Genomic DNA, 19,342 nt, shown 5'->3' with positions numbered 1-19,342 from the left:
TACTTTAATTTGAATGTCTAGTGTCAATTTATATTTAGGTATCAACAATAGGAAATGCATATGCGGTATCATCATTCATCATTTTGCAATAAGAATACAAGAAGAGAATAAGAAGACAATAAATGTAGTAACAAAATTTTTGATTTAGTTACTACATTCATTATAACGGTTAAAAAAATACGCAAGTCGAAACTTTTATTATTTTTATGAGCATGGAATCAATCATCAAATTATGGTTACCCTTAATATTCTACATACGGACCATGCACTAATGTTATAATAATAAAAATGTTAAACAACCAAATAAACAAGGTCATCTATTTATAATTAATTCTTACCTGAATTACTTTTAAATTCACTTGAACCATCTATGGAAAATTGCAACCCGGGTTCCCCTTTGGGCCCTATAATGGAAACACCTGGAGGCCCCGGAGGCCCCGGGGGCCCTGGGGGCCCCGGGGGCCCTGGTTTTGATACAAAGTTGGCATCTTCGCAAGAACAAGTACCAGGTTTACCAGTTTCTCCTGGTGGACCGGGGTCACCACGGTCACCTTTTAGCTGTGTGAAGAAATTATTCATATTTTTATTATGTGTTTATTTTTATGATAAAGTTGATTTTATTAGATGGTCAATATTGGTATGCACTTCTTACTTTTATTAAGTTTATAAGTGAATGTAACATTATGAGTGAGTGATTTGAGTAATACAGATGCTGTATGGCGAAATAAATCAATAAATGTAAATATTATAATATGAACGTGAACAATAGAAAATAAGTTAAAAGTTCAATATTATCATTGTGGTGAAATTATTGATTTATATGTACATAAAAGCAATGTACGTAGATCATACTAATGTGATGTGTGCTTAAAATACCTTTTTGTAGTCTATTAAAGGCATTTCACCTTTTTCCCCTTTAATTCCTGTGGTGCCGTTATTTCCCTTTAGTCCTGGAGCGCCCTGTAGAACAAATATAAAGTTAATAATTCATATTATTAAAACTGATAATATGAACATTTCCATGTCTAAATATGTCATTAATTGTTAAGACTACGTTTAAACTACTAGCGAATAGATAAAAGTAGATTAAAATTTCTATCACATTACAATAATATACAACAAGGTTTTACAAATCAACTAAAACAAAAATACATTTTTTAATAATTTATAACATTACCGTTACACCAGGTGGTCCCACATCACCCCTTGATCCTTTAGGGCCCGGCGGACCCCGGGGGCCCGGTTTACCCGTCGGCCCACGTTGCCCAACTTTACCGGGAGTACCACGATCTCCTTTTGAACCCTGATAAATACATATTATTGTAAAACATATAAAATGTAAGTCGCGATACTTTTACGTTTCATTACATTTGATAAGAAAAATTAAATTTAAAAAATATTTGTACTTTAATCTACTTTACTGTAAACAGTAAACACAATTTTTTATCAATGCCATTTTTTTCATACATGACAAAGTTAGATATTATAGAACTGACCTTTTGCGATTCAGTCGCATTGCCCGCATATCCCGGTTCCCCCCTCTCCCCTTTAGGCCCCTCTGGCCCCATATCTCCTTTTTCTCCTCGGTGTCCCCTTTCACCGTGTCTTCCGTGAGTTCCATCTTTACCTGGTGGACCTACAGGTCCTATCAAGCCTTGTTCACCTTTGTCACCCTAATAAATAAAGATTTTGTCATCTTATGATCGTTTTCAGAAAAATAAGTAGTATCATTATTAGGAAAATCGTACAATTGAAAAACAATGTTTGTTAAAATATGAAATTTTTAGGTATTCAAACTAAATAAACGATATTTCATAAAATATTTTCTATGCAAATTGCAACTACAAACTGTGTTTTGATTAAAATGTATTCATGTTTTTGGGACTGCATAGTGTAGTAGTATTTTTTTTATTATTTATAAGTTCGTCAGTCAGTCATACCTTGATCTGCACATAATTAAACCGACATAAATACAACATTCAAATTAAAAATAAATTAATGACAATAATATCTTGTTAGTTGTTCCAAATTGTTTATAAGAAAGTAATCAAGGCAAGCAAGTATCGTGATATGATCGCGATATTTATGGGCGCGTCAATTTACCTTGGGTCCTGTCGCACCTATATCACCTTTAAAGCCCCTGAGCGTTTCTATTACAGCGGCATCTGTGGAAAGTTTTGACATTGAAATCCCTGAGATTTTTTCGGAATACCTAAAAAATCTTAACCTATACGAGAGTTTAATTATTCACTGTTAGAAGCGCTATCATTGATTTTATATCAGATGTTAAAAAATATTTCTTCAATACATTATAATTATGCTATCAAAATGTACTAATAAGTTAGAAGGAGGAGGCAAACCTAAATGTATTCACGTAATACACAAAGAAGCAAATGAAATGGCCGGTAAAAATTCAAATAAAGCTCACTTTAAAATTATATTTCACTTAACCAGCAAATGGAATAATATGTGATGGATGGAAATTTCGTTCCTACAGCATTTGTGGTGGCTTGGCACGATTCACGGATGTAGATTGAATGTATAAATTTTGTAGAATTGTTAGCCGAATTCGTATAAAACTTTTCGAGCTAGTAAGTGCTCATTCTATAATCTATGTTTGAATAGCGAATTTTCATGGAGTGGAATTGTATGATGCAGTATCATTTGCAGGTCGGCTGTTACCTAAGAATAGTTTAAAAGTAATGAGACAATTCGTATAACTTAAGCTCTATTTTATAGTGAATATAAGTGGTTTCTTTTTTGCGTTTCAAGTAAGAATAGTGCTATAGGAAAATTACTTCAAAATGCAATGTTCAAGATATTAAGAAATCATAATATCATCGAATACAGCTTGCCTTAATAGGCACTGCTAGATTGAACAGTGAAACGATAAGAACTGTGTCATAACGTAAAGAAATTCAAAGGCTTAGCATAAAGAAAAAGCAAAATAAAAATGAATATAAGTGAGATTTTAAATAGGTAGTTGAAATTGTAAATGTTTCAAAAATAACGTATATCACGATAATATTTCTAATAAGAAACAACACGAGAATAAAACTCCTAATGAATATGACCCATAAGTTATCCCTTGTTCATTCAATCGGGAAATGACATAGCCAAAATTTTATACGCAGCCGTTTAGACAAAGATGTCCCGAATAGATAACATCTCTTATTTCGTCCTATAAAAAGACAGAAAACACATAACCTTTGGACAATAGGTCGGGTCCGGATAAGGATCAAAGCTAATAGAGCCAAATAGAAGCTACAAAATATTTGGGATTCAATCTACTTGTACCTACGTTGTATTTACATGCTCCAAATTTTGATATATTAAAATTTGTTTTGTGATATTATTTGAGGAGAATACCCGTGATTTTGTATTGAAAATTATTTCGCTATTGACTTTTAATAGTGGGCTTGTCAATAACATTTTATTTTGGGATATTGTGACATGGAGCTCGTTAGGAACACAACAATATAAGTTAAACTAGATTTTCTTTTATGTTAAGTAGAAGTTCTGAAAATAATATCGTCAAATTTACAAATTTAACTTAACATAGACAGTTAACAAGTCTTTCTTTAAATTTTTTGAGAAAGTATATAATTTATACAATGAATCTTCCGAATGATAAACAATTTGTTTTTCTGTAAACACATTCAGTTGAAAGTGTTGAAATAAATAAATATAATATAATAAAAAGTTACCAAGCGATAATATAGAGATTATTCTGTTTCTATTATTTATGAGGAAAGCCGACCTTTTTTATTATCAACCACTTTTTAAAAAATAAAAGAAAAATATAACTTACTTTCTTCAGGATCCATATCTGTATACAATATGGACGAAAGCTTCGCCGGTAATCCTGGAGGTCCTAGGTCACCTTTATCACCCTTTTCACCTTGAAAACATTTGTTTCTTACATAAATATAGACAAAACCCACAAAAAACTTACATAAAGGTGTCTACCTTTATGTAAGTTTTTTGTGGGTTTTGATATATATAAAACAGGCTTTTCAGAATCTAAAATATTTGATCTTCCTAAATAAACAACCCTTTCTTTCAGAGTCAAAAACATTTCTACGTAAAATAAAAGAATCAAAGACACTCTTTTCAAGTTGAGATAGTTTAAATTTAACAGCTGTCAAATAAATATCCAAAACATTACCCTCATATTCGTACTGTTAGTTAATACATATCTTAATTCGTATTCATCACACACTTGTTTTAATTTCAAAGCATGACATGTTGTTTTCACAGTCGGTTAACACAATACCTCGTTCTCCCTTTTCCCCGGGATGTCCATGTGATCCCGGAATTCCAGGTAAAGCGTTAATTCCAGGTGCTCCTGTATCCCCTTTTTCTCCTCTGGGCCCTGGAGCACCATCTAGTCCCTAAATGACATTTCTTATAAGGATAGTGAAATATTTCCGAAGTTTTTTGAAGTATCATGAAGTTTAATTTTATATCTTTTGTGCAGTTGATTTCCTTTGTAATTAGTATCAAAAACATTTCAAATAGAACTACTGAAATATTTTCAATTGTATTTTATAAAAAGTAAGTTTAAGCTTTAAAATAATTATTTTATTCTTACCTTATGAGTAATCACTTGTGTGATAACTTCTCCCTTTTCCCCCTTAATCCCTTGATCACCGCGATCACCTTTTTCCCCCTTTTCCCCATCTGTCCCGGGTTTCCCCGGAGGTCCCATTTGTCCTGTATCACCTTTCTCACCTATGATCGGCTCTTTTGTCTCTTCTATTTCCTGTCAACATAATACCTGACACTATTTGTTTCTAGTGAGTTCGAACTACCTGAAATGTTTTTATCGACATCATTTTGCTTTTGAATATGCTGTAAAATATTAAACTTAGAACAGATAATTATTTTTCTTTTGAAATATTACCGAAAAGCCGATACAAGAGAAGATATAGAGTTCAAGAAGTGTGCCTGATTTAGTAAAAGCTAATTTTCAGACTGTTTGTATGCATTTCCTGAGAACATTTACTATGGTGGTGTTTATTTTTTTTACACCATATGAAAGGAGAGATTTCAATGAATAAAAGGCACCCCAAGTTTTTGAAAGAAGCTGATATTTTGACGGGTGACTTTTCGATTGAAAATTAGGTTGTTTTTTTGGTATTAATTCAAAATAAGGCGAAAAAATAAATATTTTCAATCAAATAAATTACAGTGTATTTGGGATATAATAAAGTGAGTTTCCACCAAATTTCGTAGAAAAAAAATAAATTTTGAAGTAGATAGAAATAAAAGACCAAAAACTTGGTTTTTGAATTTTTCTCCTAAATTTTTAGGTTATGTGAAAAAATTGTGAATACAAAAGTTGTAGAACTTTTAATTACCTACAACTTTGCCATTGAACTTTTTTCTATAGGACTTGTAGTTTTGTCGGAAATCGAGAGAAACCATTTTTTTCTCTTTAAAGCTCCCCCCTCCCGCTTCCCGAACTCGGATTGACCGTAATTTATTTTTCCTTACATTTTTATCATATTCCCCTCCTTTTCTAATGGGTTTCATCCGACTGCGATTTTTTTTATCTTTTCATTATTTTCAAAGGCTTCTACCCCAGTCTAAGTAAGGCTTTAATTGGTTTTAATTGCAGCTTTGAATAATAATTTCTAATTTTTTATGCAAAGAATCATAATATTCATAATTTTTTAAAATTTAACAGTGTAGTGAATATTTTTCTTTAACATCTGGACAAAAGATTAAAGCCAGAGCCAGAGAGAATGTTTACGGTTTATTTATAATAAAGGCAAAAAATATATTACTTGTTATTTCACCTGTTTGCCATGTCAAAAAATAAATATTATCATTATTTATATTATCATTACATTCTTGTTAGTTCTTTACGTAAATATTTTCTATAATCACCTTATACACTACAGTTCCTGGTGGTCCAGGTGGTCCTTGCGGTCCCATTGGTCCAGGAGGACCAGCGTGACCTTTAGCCCCATCATTACCAGGTTCACCTTTATCACCATCTCTACCATCTTTGCCTGGTATTCCATCATCACCTCTATCTCCGGGATCGCCTTTCAGACCGATTGGCCCTCTTTCCCCTTGTGGTCCGGGTGGACCCTTTTTGAATAAAATGAATAGATATTTTAAGGTAAATAGAGATTAGGATATTTTTGCTTTTTTTCATACTAGATAGAGAACGCAGCTTCACTCGTTATAATGTGATGAAAGATACATGATTTTTTGTGCAACTAAACAGTCCACGCACACTAAAATGTATTTGTATATCGATTTTCCATTCATGTACATATTATTATGTTTTTAACGATTTGTAAAATTGGTTACACAGCTTTCAGTCTGTTTTCAGCATGATTTTTTAACAGCACGAGAAATGTTTATTTTCATATTACAACAATAAATTATCTAATTAAAGTGCAATATCTTACCGTCTTACCGGATAATCCAACATCGCCGTCCTCACCACGTGGTCCGGGCTCTCCAGGCGGCCCACGCATTTCGGGCATGCCACGTAGTAGTTCTGATACTACGTCTTTTGAGCATTTGCAGTCCTATTAGAAAAATGTTATTTATATGTTAAGTACTAAGAAAATGTTAAAATTTTTTCTTAAATGTATTGTAATATTATGTTGTTCAGGAAGTATGTCTATTGGTGCATAGCCTATATCCTTTTATTGGCAGCTTTGGGCTACCATAAATATAGATTTAGTATGCACAATGTAAATACATGTAAAATTTTACATTTTATAAGATAGGTATAAAATTATGTTTCCATTTTGAATGAATGACTGTACAGAAATGTACTGTAAATGTAAATGTAGAGAAATGAATTTACCAAAACATTTACAATTTACAATGTTTGTGTTGAGGCTGTAATTATTGGTTATTGGTTAACATTTAACTGTGTATAATTATTTCAATCGTAGTAAATAGTAATTAACTTACACCCCGGTCTCCTTTTTCCCCTGTAAATCCTTTGGGGCCTTGAATACCGGGCGGTCCTTGAGGTCCCTGTGGTCCATTTACAGAGTTCCCGGGATCGCCCTGTATAAAGATTACGAAAATCTGAATATGTATCAGACAAGTATTCTTGTGTTGTTTCGTAGAAGACGACGCAGACTATGATAAAGCAGGCATTACTATATTGTAGGCGGTGGGGTTATAAGGCCTAGCTGTTAACCCCTGTCGCTGAAGGTGAACGGTGACCACCGTTGGGTTTTAGTGGGTATGGCTTCCTGCGAGTCCCACATACTCCCTCATACAGCAAAACTGTAGAGGGAGATGCGTAAAAGCATTTCATAACGTTTTTTTTTAAAAAAGGCATTACTATATTATGTGTAAGTGACTATATTATAACACATATTATATGTTACTACTTCAGGTCACAGAATATACAGGTCCAATCATAAACGTAATTTAAATGAAAATAATATTAAAGTAATTAAATCGTTATGAAATATTAATATTTGTGCGAATTATACCTTATCACCTTTTTCGCCCTTTTCGCTTTTTTGAACCTCTTCCAATTTCATAGGCTTGTCTTGTGTATCTGCAAACATTTTCGGCATATTTTATTATTTTCTTCTTAAAAATTCGCATTACATTCACGATACACTTAGATGTCGATGGCATAATATATCTTCCATAAGCTAAATTATATATAATTTTATATCTTAGGTATTTAAATAAGAACGTACCTTCATCATAATCATCCGTTGATAAATCTGTAAACTAAACATTCGATATCAGTATCATAATTAAATATTGCTCAAGTTTTGCATAACAACCCAAAAAAGCTATATTATAATATTATCATACTATAATTAGCTGCTACAATGCAAAGCAAAAGCAGGAACATAAAATAATATAAATAATACGATCACTAAAGCGACACACACAATATAGTAAATTTATAACACATAATATAAAATACCAGTTGTTTTACATACGGTTCGTTTAAGAAAATCTGCTTTTGGGTTATCCTAAAAGATAAAATTATTGTCAATTTAGAAAAACCGGTGAATTTTAAAGCATAGACCAAAAGTGATGTTAATTTGCTTCTTCGAAGTAAAGTATTCAAGGAACAGTTTCAGAGTATTGTCTATAAGATAATATCACTGAATAAAGCGAAACAAATTACATAGTATTAAAGTTAAAGATAGAAACAGTTTTTAAACCATTTTTATACAATTTTCCTTTTAAAAATATTCAGAGTTTATAACTATTTGTATCTTTGAAAATACATCTAAGTTAATGTTAATAGCTATTAACTTACATTGTTAATGGCGCCCGAATCATTGTCAGTCTACGGAAGAAATAATCAACAGTTAATAAACGAGAACCCTTTCAGTATATACCTATACGTATAATAGAAGAATAATCTTTCCCTCTAGTTATGTTAAAAGCACAGCATCAGGAGTAATAACGTCTTAAAGCAGTATTAATTCCAATATGAGAAAGTGATAGCGCTGCTGTATATATATATAGCTGTATTAATAGCTCTGTCAATTATCCACACTGGAATAAGTACTGCCTAAAGACATTATGAAAACCCAAGATATTTTTGGAAGAAATTATAAAATACTCATCACCAGATAGAAAACCAATTTTAACAGATAGGACCACGAATAAAAGTATTCAAGCTTAATAATATAGAAAGAACATTTAAAGAGCTTTCCTCATAATTTACAATTGCTGACTTCTGAAGCATTCTACTTATCGTACTGTTTGTCAGACTCATCAAGCGTTGACAGATAGAAGTAATTGCCCGCTTTGGCGAGGCAATAAACGGAATAAACCCTTGACCGCTCAAGTATTGTCAAAAGCTGTGCTACTGTTCATCATTAACACAACTTCAATGCGGTGGATAAATTTTGATCTTCTGAATATTATTGACACATCTTTAATATTGATATAAAAGAGAGCGTAGTTTTATTATAATATGACGATTATTTTTCAATCATACAAAACATAGTATAAAATACAAGTATAATAAGAAATATAGGCGAAATACGCAAGTAGTGACACATAAATTAGTTCTACGAAGGCTAAGCGAACATTGACAAAATTGATGTAGTATCCATAACTTACGCTAAATGGTAGTGTGATTTTCTGTAAAATAAAATAATGTTAAAATGAGCTTTTTCGTATATATTAACAGTATTTTGGAATAATACTTACATCCGTGCAAATATCTTCGATTCCTTTACCGCCGGAGTATATTTTCATCCGTTTTATTGAACCCTGGAAGAAAAGGGAATGTTAATTAGGTACTTTGTAACTGACAATTGAGTTTAAGTTTAATGTACAAAATATAGAGCGAGTTTATATATAAAAAAAAAATTCATTCCGCTTTCACTTGAATGCATGCATGAATTCATTCATTATAAATCAATCAAAGCAGATCTTTTTAGAATGTCCACGTATATAGTCATTGGCACAAAATATATGTGTATACTGTATAAAATGCATTTTACGAAACATGAATCGCGCCTTGCAGTACTCAATAACAAAATGATTGACTACGTTCAGTTGCGTTCTTTACGAGAGTAAAATGGTATGCTGGCATCAGCTCCGTATGGAGAGCGTAATAAAAATAGCATATTTTACAATATTATGGCGCAGATTTGATACACAACATATTTTATGAGATGCAGACAAGATGTAAAGTATTACTGCGCCATCTAATATCCGTTCCCAATAATATAGTGAGGTGAAAATATCGCTGAAGGAAATTAAATTAAAATATGGTCTACATAAATAGACATTTAAGAGTTATTCCAGTTTTGGGGTTTGGTGAATCCTTTCTAAATAGCTTTATAAATTTTGAGTTACCGCACAGATAAGGATTAATTGAATAAATGTCCAATTATTATTTTGCGTAACTAGGCACATCATAATTATAAACTGAAAATCACGGTTATTAATCTGTTTAATCCTACACTCTTGTTCTATTCATTGGTACAGTCTTATGTATAAGCGATCTTAAAGTTTCCGAGGTAATGAAATTAACACCTCCTTATTAAGTGTTAGGGTTACAATACTATCGCGATAATCATGAGATTGTGTAGAGGATTACGTTGATATAATCTTGAATTGGAATTTACGATAGATATACAATTAGAAATTAAGGCCTTTTCCACAGATCAATCATTTGATAATTTTAAACCGATCACGAGTACTTACTACCAAAATCCTGACCAAATATGAAATTCCCAAAAAATAGCCATTCATTATCACCTATTCCAGTAAAGCTACCTATCCTTTCGTCGAAGAATCCTATTAAAGTGTGGTCACCGATACACTGTCAACCGATACTTCGATACATCATCCCTGTTAAACCATTTTTCACACAATCTGATCGCCACAGCTACATATTAGTCCCTCAGGTTCGCGTGTCAATTTTTTCCCTGCTCAGTGACAGTGATTTATATGAGTCTGTTATTAGATATCTGGAGGTAATTCGTTAGAAGAGTATGGACAAATGAATTAAGTGTGGATGGATCATGTCAGGGTATGATTTTCTACAGTTTTTAATTAGGCTTTTTTATTTCGTGTCAGCAATAATGGTTTGAGCCTTTGAAACATTTGAATACCTTAGTTAATATCTTCCCCAATTAACGTAATCATAATCTACATGCCTTGAGAAAATGACGAATAACAAAATATAATTTTATTTCTAACCTAGGGCACCGAATGCGTGCTCAGCAAGTTTTTTAAGATAAAATATTTATTTTTGTTTCCACAACACGCCAGGAGCTTTACCATATTCTTACCTTTTATTACAAGTTAATACCGCATGAAATATATTCTTATCACGATATTCACCGTAATCTTTCATATTTTATTATTCGTCGTCAAGATTTTGGCAAGAAAACAAAACGTGATACGTTTGCCAAGGAGACTGTTGATTTAATGGCATCAATACTTTAGACTTAAAAAGGAAGTAACTTGAGAAATTTTCAATATTTTAATGAAACACTAGAAATTGACGAACCGTCTAAATATCCGAGTTAAAATAAACTTTCTCAAAAACATTATATTTCTTTTGAACTATCACAAAAGGCAACATACAAAACAAACCCATAACATAGTACCACAAAAAAGACCGTCTTGAGTCTTCAAAGTACATGAATGTAATGCAATATATTTACGAATGCTTAAACAATTTAGATACTTATTTGGACTGCCTCATACAATACAATGTAGTGAGTACAAGTACCATAAGCAGCTTTATTTTGCGGTGTAGACAGTTTCTCAGGTGCGCTCTATAACATACTAGTGTTTTGATAGCAAATCACGTTATTGTCCAAAGCTTGCGATGTAGTAAATTATAAACGTAGCATTATTTGGATAGCAGTTATTTGTTTTGTAAACTTAATTATGGTGCTATTAAGAAGTTATTATGTTTTTCATAAATTATTAAAAGATTTATGATAATCACGAGTTGAATTCTTCCACCAACAATATTCAGTTTCTGAAAAAAGCCTGCATATATTTTTCTCAAAGATTACAATAATATGATATGCATAGCATGGTAACATAAGTAGTTCCGCATTGTTTTCAAAAAGTTATGAACGATGTAGGTACGCTCTTATCGTAATGAAAAACTTATGCCATAAAGCACAAGTATTTTAAAGTATACCATTCCAGCATTCAAACAAAACATATAAATTAAGGGGACACCAAGACATAAATCCGAAACGTGCGTCCAACTTTGCAGTGAACCGAAACGTATCCTCAAAATCCTTACAAACGAGGGAAGGTAGAATTAAAATGGCAACACTTCGTATTCAAATGTCAAGCTGTGTGATGAATTCTGAGAATATATGGGCGGTTTTGTACTAGCACAAGCGGCTTTAGGTAAAAACACCGAATCAAAAATTAGGCCGGCTAACATATTATTCAGGATAAATAGTTGTTCCGACGCGGACGGCAGCGTAATGAAATCGTGAGATTGGGCGCGAAACTACTCGTTTACAACTTTTATGACTGTGGAATAAGATGTTATTAAAGATTTATCAACGTCGAGATGAAAATACTGGCCTCGTTTCACCTGGATATTTAGAATTATTTAATTGTAAATTAATTGTTAGTGTTTCACGAATTTAGCAATTAGCCGTCTTATTCCTTCCACTAAGTAAATATTTAATTTAAAATATTCAAGATAATATGCCCGCCTTATCTAAATAATAAATAGGAATCAATCAAGATAAATACATCTATAAAATATAATAGACAGGTATATAAGACGAATACAATATAGACTTGATTTTTTATATACTATATACCGTATTAATACAAAATACGATTTCAGCGTACCTACTCGTGTGTTCTACCTCATTGCGGCTTGTATTCAAATTCTTGCTTATTTTCATTTTTTACACTGAATAATAATTTTTTATCCCAGTGAACTTGAAAGCGTAGGTAATAAAACGCTATTTGGCTTATTTAACTTCTCCGTACGTATAATGAATAATTTAAAACCTTTCTTTATAATATTATACTGGCTCATAGCCGCGGCTTTCTTCTTTTTGGACTTGTTAGGTATAATATATTATTTTAGAAATTAAACATCAAACAGTCTTTATTTTGATGTATTTTTGTTGGAATCTACTCATGCTATTAGGTTCTTCTATTACAATTTTAATTACAAACTTGAATATGCAAAAATTATCATTTTCACGTAAATAATATCTTACATCCGTAAATACACGTAAATATCTTACTCTACTGATTTTGACTGTAAATTCAGTAATTATCGACTATCGTAATTGACTAGTAAGCATAAATAGTACTAGTATATATATATATATATATATATATATATAATACTAGTATATATATTTTACATATATTCATAATATGTATAACAACACAAATAAAGGCAAGTAGATTAAGTATTTGATCCGCGTCCAAACATTTGAATACGTGATTATCGTTACGTTAAGGGTGCACTCACACACATCAGTCACCGTCAAGTCACCGATGACTGATCGGTGACGGTTTGTGTACGTATCCACAAACACCAGTCACCGTCATGTTGTCCGTCAGTCACGTCGCCGGTTTGACTGAATCATTGAACACATACATCAGGTTAGTCAGTGATTAGACGTGTGTCACGCTAGAGAACATATAGCAATTATTGACGGTAGCACGACGCTGACTGAACTGAGACGTGACGGCACCGGGTGAGTGGGGATAAAAGTATGATACATGTATGGAAAGATTATTTGACGTGCCTGTCCGGTGACGTCACTGATAGATTTCGTGCCGGCGACTGTCGTGTGGGAACAGAGTCATACTAGAACTATTGATACATATTTTTTTTTAATCCTGTCCGGTGACGTGCCGTGACGGTGACTGATGTGTGTGAGTGCACCCTAATTATTTTCATTTCAACACTCAATTATTGCAGTTTCAAATTATTAAATGTCCATTAATTATTAACTATGACTAACTGTTATTGAATATTATAAATGTACGTGCAATTAATTAACCCGAGAGTTAAAAATATCTGTATAAAGTACATTTCATACATTTCAATTTTCAATATACATTTGAGTTCACTTGGGGTGAATATACTTCGGGATTACCGTATATCGTAAGCCTGGCATCGTCACCTGAAGCAGATTTTTATACAAAAAGCTAAAAGATCTCTCGGGGCATGCCATCAGGCTAACTCGTGCGTGATCTAAAGCTTAAAAGGAAAGCTAAAAGAGATCCTATCCGAGCGACACGGGCGAGTGAGCTCTGCAGAATACAAGACAAGACAAATACATGTAGGCGCCTGGTTATTATTGGTGTGGAATAAGAGCACATGTTCTAATTCTTTACATATATTTACATACCCTTTTCTTGTTAAGATGTGCCGGAGTCACGTCATTATTACGATGTAATGTACAATTTTAAGTAACGTGTGGTGATGGATGGTTTGTCATAAAGGTTCGCATAATTTTGTTTTGGCCTACAATGTGTTTTGTTAGATACGGGTCAGATTATTTAATACATTTTCTGATAAGTATTTTTCTCAATTGTTATTCACTGCTGTTCCATTTAAAATATAGTTTGTCCTAATATTGATTACAAGGTTATTGGTGAAAATTACAAGTACCTATAATATATTTTCTAGATAAAAATTATTTTCGCTAAATTAATATCATCTTTAATAAGGTTATTGAAAATTATTCTTTAATTAAAATGATGTAATAAAATCCTAATCAAGCTCCTGTAAGAGTCTTTTGAAAAAAATAGTTACAAGCAAATAATGAGGTCAGATAGTGCTATCTACATTTTTATGATTTCAATTTTTACACAAATAATTTTACTATGACACCCTGATTTTGAAGACCTATAAGGAAACGTGAAGTACATTTTATGAATCACTAGCTCCCTACGCAACTTTGTCTGCTCTGACATAGAATATTCATTGCGTATTTTTGATAGATATGCTCGTATTATTTTGCCCTTCTACTGAAGCTACTACTTGTGATTGTATCCAGTTTATTAGGCGTTTTATTTATATTAACCAATGCCACTTAAATTTAAATAAGATAAAAAGGAAAAGAGAAAATGTATCACAGCAGAGCACAAATCAACATAACTTCACCATTTTCTATATGATATAATACATACTTTGATTCCTACCAAAAGAACCTTCCAGAACGCATACAAAAAACTACGTGCATTACACATGGAAATAGGCGGTAAGTAGTTACTCCGCGAGAAATATGAGGGACGTGGAAGATTATGATAAGGCTTTTAGCTCAGTAAATCATCGGATTTCACGGTTGAGAGCTGAGGCAAATTTAAGGAAGACTGCAGCTTGGAACCGTGTAAGGTATTTGTTTGAAAGTAATGTGTTTGAAGTAGGGCGCGAGTTAGACATTATTAGACTCAAAGGGGTTGCCTTTATTCAGAGGAATAGAATGTATAAAGTAATGTTCTATATCTTCATGTCTATTTGTTGAGCTTATAATTGGCCTTATAAGCATTATTATATCAAATCGAAAAACTTATATTATGGTTATAACTTATAAGGAATTATAGTATGTTTGTCTGATAATTGAATAAGTAATTTTTAAAGGTAAAATATATAATATGTATACTACCTCCGGCTGATTTTCTCTACGTGTATACTAAGGACGATGACTACGGTTGTGAAGTGAACTATATCCATCAATCTTATGTTACTAGATAACGAATTTAATATTACAATTAAATTATGGATAGCGATTGCATAATAAAGGTTATAGATATGTTCAATTCCTATAGCCTCAACCATTTTAAATGACTGAAATGTTTCCCAAAACGTAACTTCATTACTTCGTGCGTAAGTGATAAATAAATTTTCAATCTTTATACGTTTAACCTACAAGAAAATGGAAAACAATTCAGTTTGACTTCAAAGGCGCTTAATTTTTCCATCACATAAATCTTTATTTAATATACAAGCGACATGAAATGAGATCACGCTTGCGAACGTACCTTGAATTAATAATGTATGATCAACTAATGTTGTTTTAGTTTATTTCTTGCAATAATATGTAGAAAGGATGCAGATGTGAATAGCAATGACAGATGGCAGGAAATCGGAAGATTTTAATAAAGTCTTCTACTTCTAGACTCAGTGATCAACTGGGCGGCAATAAACTGGGCCACGTGGACCAGTTGTACATAATTAATTATGCCTACTATTTTTGTGGCCAACTGGGCCGAACGCGCTTTGATCTTGCGGACGTGATTTTATTATTTAATTTGCTGTGGTTAAGTGGGCCGACAATAAAAATTTAAGGCAGTTTGGTATAGTTACGAACACAAGTGTATCAAAATATAATTTGGAAAATCCAAAAGTGCACGCCTCATAATTTTTTTTTAATAAATATTTATTAATTATTATTTTTGTTTATTTAATAACAATTAAACCACATCGAATCAGACCCTGAAAAATGAAAGGGTTCTATTCCTGAGCATACTCAAGCGTAAGAGAAAAAAAAGACTCGATTAGTAAAGTATTTCGGTCGCTATCGTGTTAACAAGAAAAAGGATCCGCACATACAGACACACGGACGTCCAAGACAGAACTTTTTTAAACTGTTTTTTAACTAGTTTAAATAACAAAAATGACATCAAAAATATCATGAACGTTAAAAATAGTGTTTTTTCTTAATATGTGTGTGTATGTATTATCTTACAAGTGCAATGTATGATACATAAAGACATTTTAAGTTTGAAAAATCAGATGTTTTGCGCGAAGTGACAGTAGTACCCACCTCAACGCTTCGCTTATGAGGCGTGCAAAATTTGTCAAAAGGTAAATTGTCTTGGGACTTTGAGAGGAAAACAAAACATCATCAATCAATGTATATATTTCAAAAATCAACAAAATGTAGTTGTATAGACAAAGCTTAGCTTACAATAAAATGTTTTATATAACATGTAAATAATTTTTCTTATTAATCTAAGTTTTAAAATAAGGAATATAATTTTAAAAAAACAGTACTGCAATCACAAATTATTTATGCCTTACTGCCGAACAAAAACAAAAATACGTACATAACTATGTTTAAATTAATAAAAAGTCAAATTCCCCAATTTTCACCCCAATTATTTATACTTGACTGAACAAGCAGCTATGTCTGCTATTAAACATGTTTTCCCTAAGACTAAAATCAATGGCTGCTATTTTCATTTTGCGCAAAGCTTGTGGCGAAAAGCCGATGAGTTAAATATCACAAAATCAAAATTAGCCAGAAAACATGTTAAACGATGCACTGTTATGGCTCATTTGCCTAGAGAGGCTATAGACAATGCTTGGCTATATATAATGGCACAATGTCCTACAAACAAAAATGTCGTGCTATTTAACGATTACTTTGTGCAAACGTGGTTGAATGATAAGTCATTCTTTGCAGACAAATGGTGTAGTAATCATTTGCATCGAACAACAAATATGATTGAAAATTGGCATTCGATTTTAAATAAAAAAATTTCAAGTAAACCAAAAAACATTGCGCATTTTTTAACAATACTTGAAAAGGAAAACAATTACTATGAAGTTTTATATACCAACGGAACTAGTATTAGAAAAAAACTTCCAGAAACCCAAGAAATAGACCAACATATATCGCAGACGATTGAGGAATTTATTAGAGGGGACATTAATATTGATTTATGCATAGAGCGCCTTGTTTTATGATTTTATTTTAAAATTGGAAATTACTTAAACTGTGATTTTTTTTTATTAATTATAAGATTTTAATAATTACTGTTGTACAAAACCGATCTGTGATTTTAAATATTTTTATTAAAAAATCAATGTTGTATCCTGTTATGCTCATAATTTTTGAATTGAGACTTAAATTATATTAAGCTAAGGTAGTTCTATTAAAATTATACTGAACTGATCTGTGATTTTTAGGATTAACCAATTTTATTTGTATTGTGTTATATGAATGTTTATCGTGTATATGTCAATTTGTGATTGCAGTACTGTTTTTTAAAAATTATATTCCTTATTTTAAAACTTAGATTAATAAGAAAAATTATTTACATGTTATATAAAACATTTTATTGTAAGCTAAGCTTTGTCTATACAACTACATTTTGTTGATTTTTGAAATATATACATTGATTGATGATGTTTTGTTTTCCTCTCAAAGTCCCAACACAATTTACCTTTTGACAAATTTATTTTGATACACTTGTGTTCGTAACTATACCAAACTGCCTTAAATTTTTATTGTCGGCCCACTTAACCACAGCAAATTAAATAATAAAATCACGTCCGCAAGATCAAAGCGCGTTCGGCCCAGTTGGCCACAAAAATAGTAGGCATAATTAATTATGTACAACTGGTCCACGTGGCCCAGTTTATTGCCGCCCAGTTGATCACTGAGTCATTCTAAGAAAAATTAATCGAGTGCTGGAAATATATATAGCGTGATTTATGTATTTGCCACGAGAAAAAGCTTTCCTTGTGAACTTTATTGTCAACAATAAATATATTAAAATACAGACCCTGGAATAAGACATTTAAAACATGTAGGTGATTTCATTTCGAGCTAATCTATAATATAAAAATGAATCCCAAAATGTGTTGGTAAGCGCATAACTCGAGAACGGCTGAACCGATTTCGATAATTCTTTTTTTATTATATTCCTTGAAGTACGAGGATGGTTCTTACGTAGAGAAAACGTAAATATGTACCACGGGCGAAGCCGGGGCGGACTGCTAGTTAAATATAGATAGATACTTGACAGTTATTATTGTAATATTATGTACTTTAAAAGTATAGCTTAGTTAGAGTTTTGTATTCTTTATTTTACTTAAATTTTAATCATTTTATTTCAGAAACAGTCTTAATAAGGAACATGTAAGAACTAAAGATCTAAATAGACGGTGAATTCAACCTTAATAAAGAGCCTAGAATCGCCCATTACTAGAAAATATATACACAATTTCTTTCTAAACATACGAAACAAAGTAATTGGAATTGTTTGTATACTTCCAATTCCCTCCCAAAGGTACAGCGATACAAGAGTTAAAGAATTTTAAACCTCTTTAGGAAGTTGTTAGAAAAACGAAACGGACTTGAGAAACCTCGCTCAAATCCTTAAAGAGTCCCAAACCACCGTTCGGTCTTTTAGATGAAAAATGGTGTAAGTCATACGTTATATCAATTTCTGTTTCGTATAACTATAGACTGATAAGCACGGTTTCATTGAAAGCGAATAACGTGGCGTATTGAGATGATCTGGAGATCGACAATATTCAGAGAAATCTATTTACACAAACAAGATTATAAATTTTAATAATACGTGCCTGTCATCTTTTACGATACAATAGTTTGAGTGGGCTATGCTATACTGAAAGTAGACAATGCAAAAACACTGTAAACATACAATTTTTTAGGAGTAATCGCTTCTGTCTATATTTTAGGACACACTTACCAAACTTTTTATACGGATATTGTTAGTATAGGTACGCAGTACGCACCCCAAACTTGTATGAAAAAGAAAAAACTTCGGTAAAATTTCTTAAGATAAGCGAGCCTTGATTAAGTAAGCAATTCAAGAATATTTTCATGGTATGAAGGAAAGGTTACGTTTTCGACAAGCCTTGGTCACTGTGATTATACTGAAAAAATAATTTAAATATTACTCTAAATAAACTTTTTGATAATCAAATGAATCTTATAAAAAATAATGGAAAATATTTTAAATCAATTTACTGCTCACGATTTTCAAGATGGATCAAGATAACAGAATTAACTTTTTATAAAACAAGAACTTCTTGTCTTAATATACAGGTATTTCATTAAAGTTATTGTTGGAAAAGTAT

General features: G+C 31.8%; 1 protein-coding gene and 1 pseudogene across 1 annotated transcript in view; one reads left to right on the top strand and one right to left on the bottom strand.

The window, feature by feature from the left end:
- The window catches only part of LOC149904157 (uncharacterized), a 71,089-nt gene that overhangs the window by 12,139 nt on the left and 39,608 nt on the right, over positions 1-19,342 (bottom strand). Inside the window, exons 4-20 of the mRNA XM_090107848.1 lie at positions 9,181-9,243; positions 9,091-9,111; positions 8,276-8,305; positions 7,950-7,982; positions 7,698-7,731; positions 7,482-7,549; positions 6,946-7,044; positions 6,429-6,551; positions 5,896-6,102; positions 4,595-4,765; positions 4,277-4,394; positions 3,812-3,901; positions 2,104-2,165; positions 1,497-1,673; positions 1,178-1,303; positions 877-960; positions 339-558 (exon numbers count right to left, since the gene is read on the bottom strand). Of these exons, the coding sequence (XP_089963974.1) occupies positions 339-558; positions 877-960; positions 1,178-1,303; positions 1,497-1,673; positions 2,104-2,165; positions 3,812-3,901; positions 4,277-4,394; positions 4,595-4,765; positions 5,896-6,102; positions 6,429-6,551; positions 6,946-7,044; positions 7,482-7,549; positions 7,698-7,731; positions 7,950-7,982; positions 8,276-8,305; positions 9,091-9,111; positions 9,181-9,243 (1,726 nt within the window). The remainder of the gene's footprint in view (positions 1-338; positions 559-876; positions 961-1,177; positions 1,304-1,496; positions 1,674-2,103; positions 2,166-3,811; positions 3,902-4,276; positions 4,395-4,594; positions 4,766-5,895; positions 6,103-6,428; positions 6,552-6,945; positions 7,045-7,481; positions 7,550-7,697; positions 7,732-7,949; positions 7,983-8,275; positions 8,306-9,090; positions 9,112-9,180; positions 9,244-19,342) is intronic.
- Positions 14,730-17,866, top strand: LOC149904158 (uncharacterized; annotated as a pseudogene).

This window comes from Colias eurytheme, chromosome 12 (genome assembly GCF_061535395.1).
Source record: "Colias eurytheme isolate Ceu_HAF_F1 chromosome 12, ilColEury1 Martin Lab GWU primary, whole genome shotgun sequence".
NCBI lineage: Eukaryota > Metazoa > Arthropoda > Insecta > Lepidoptera > Pieridae > Colias > Colias eurytheme.
Note: the sequence above shows the minus strand (reverse complement) of the source record. Positions and strands in the feature narration are given on the sequence as shown.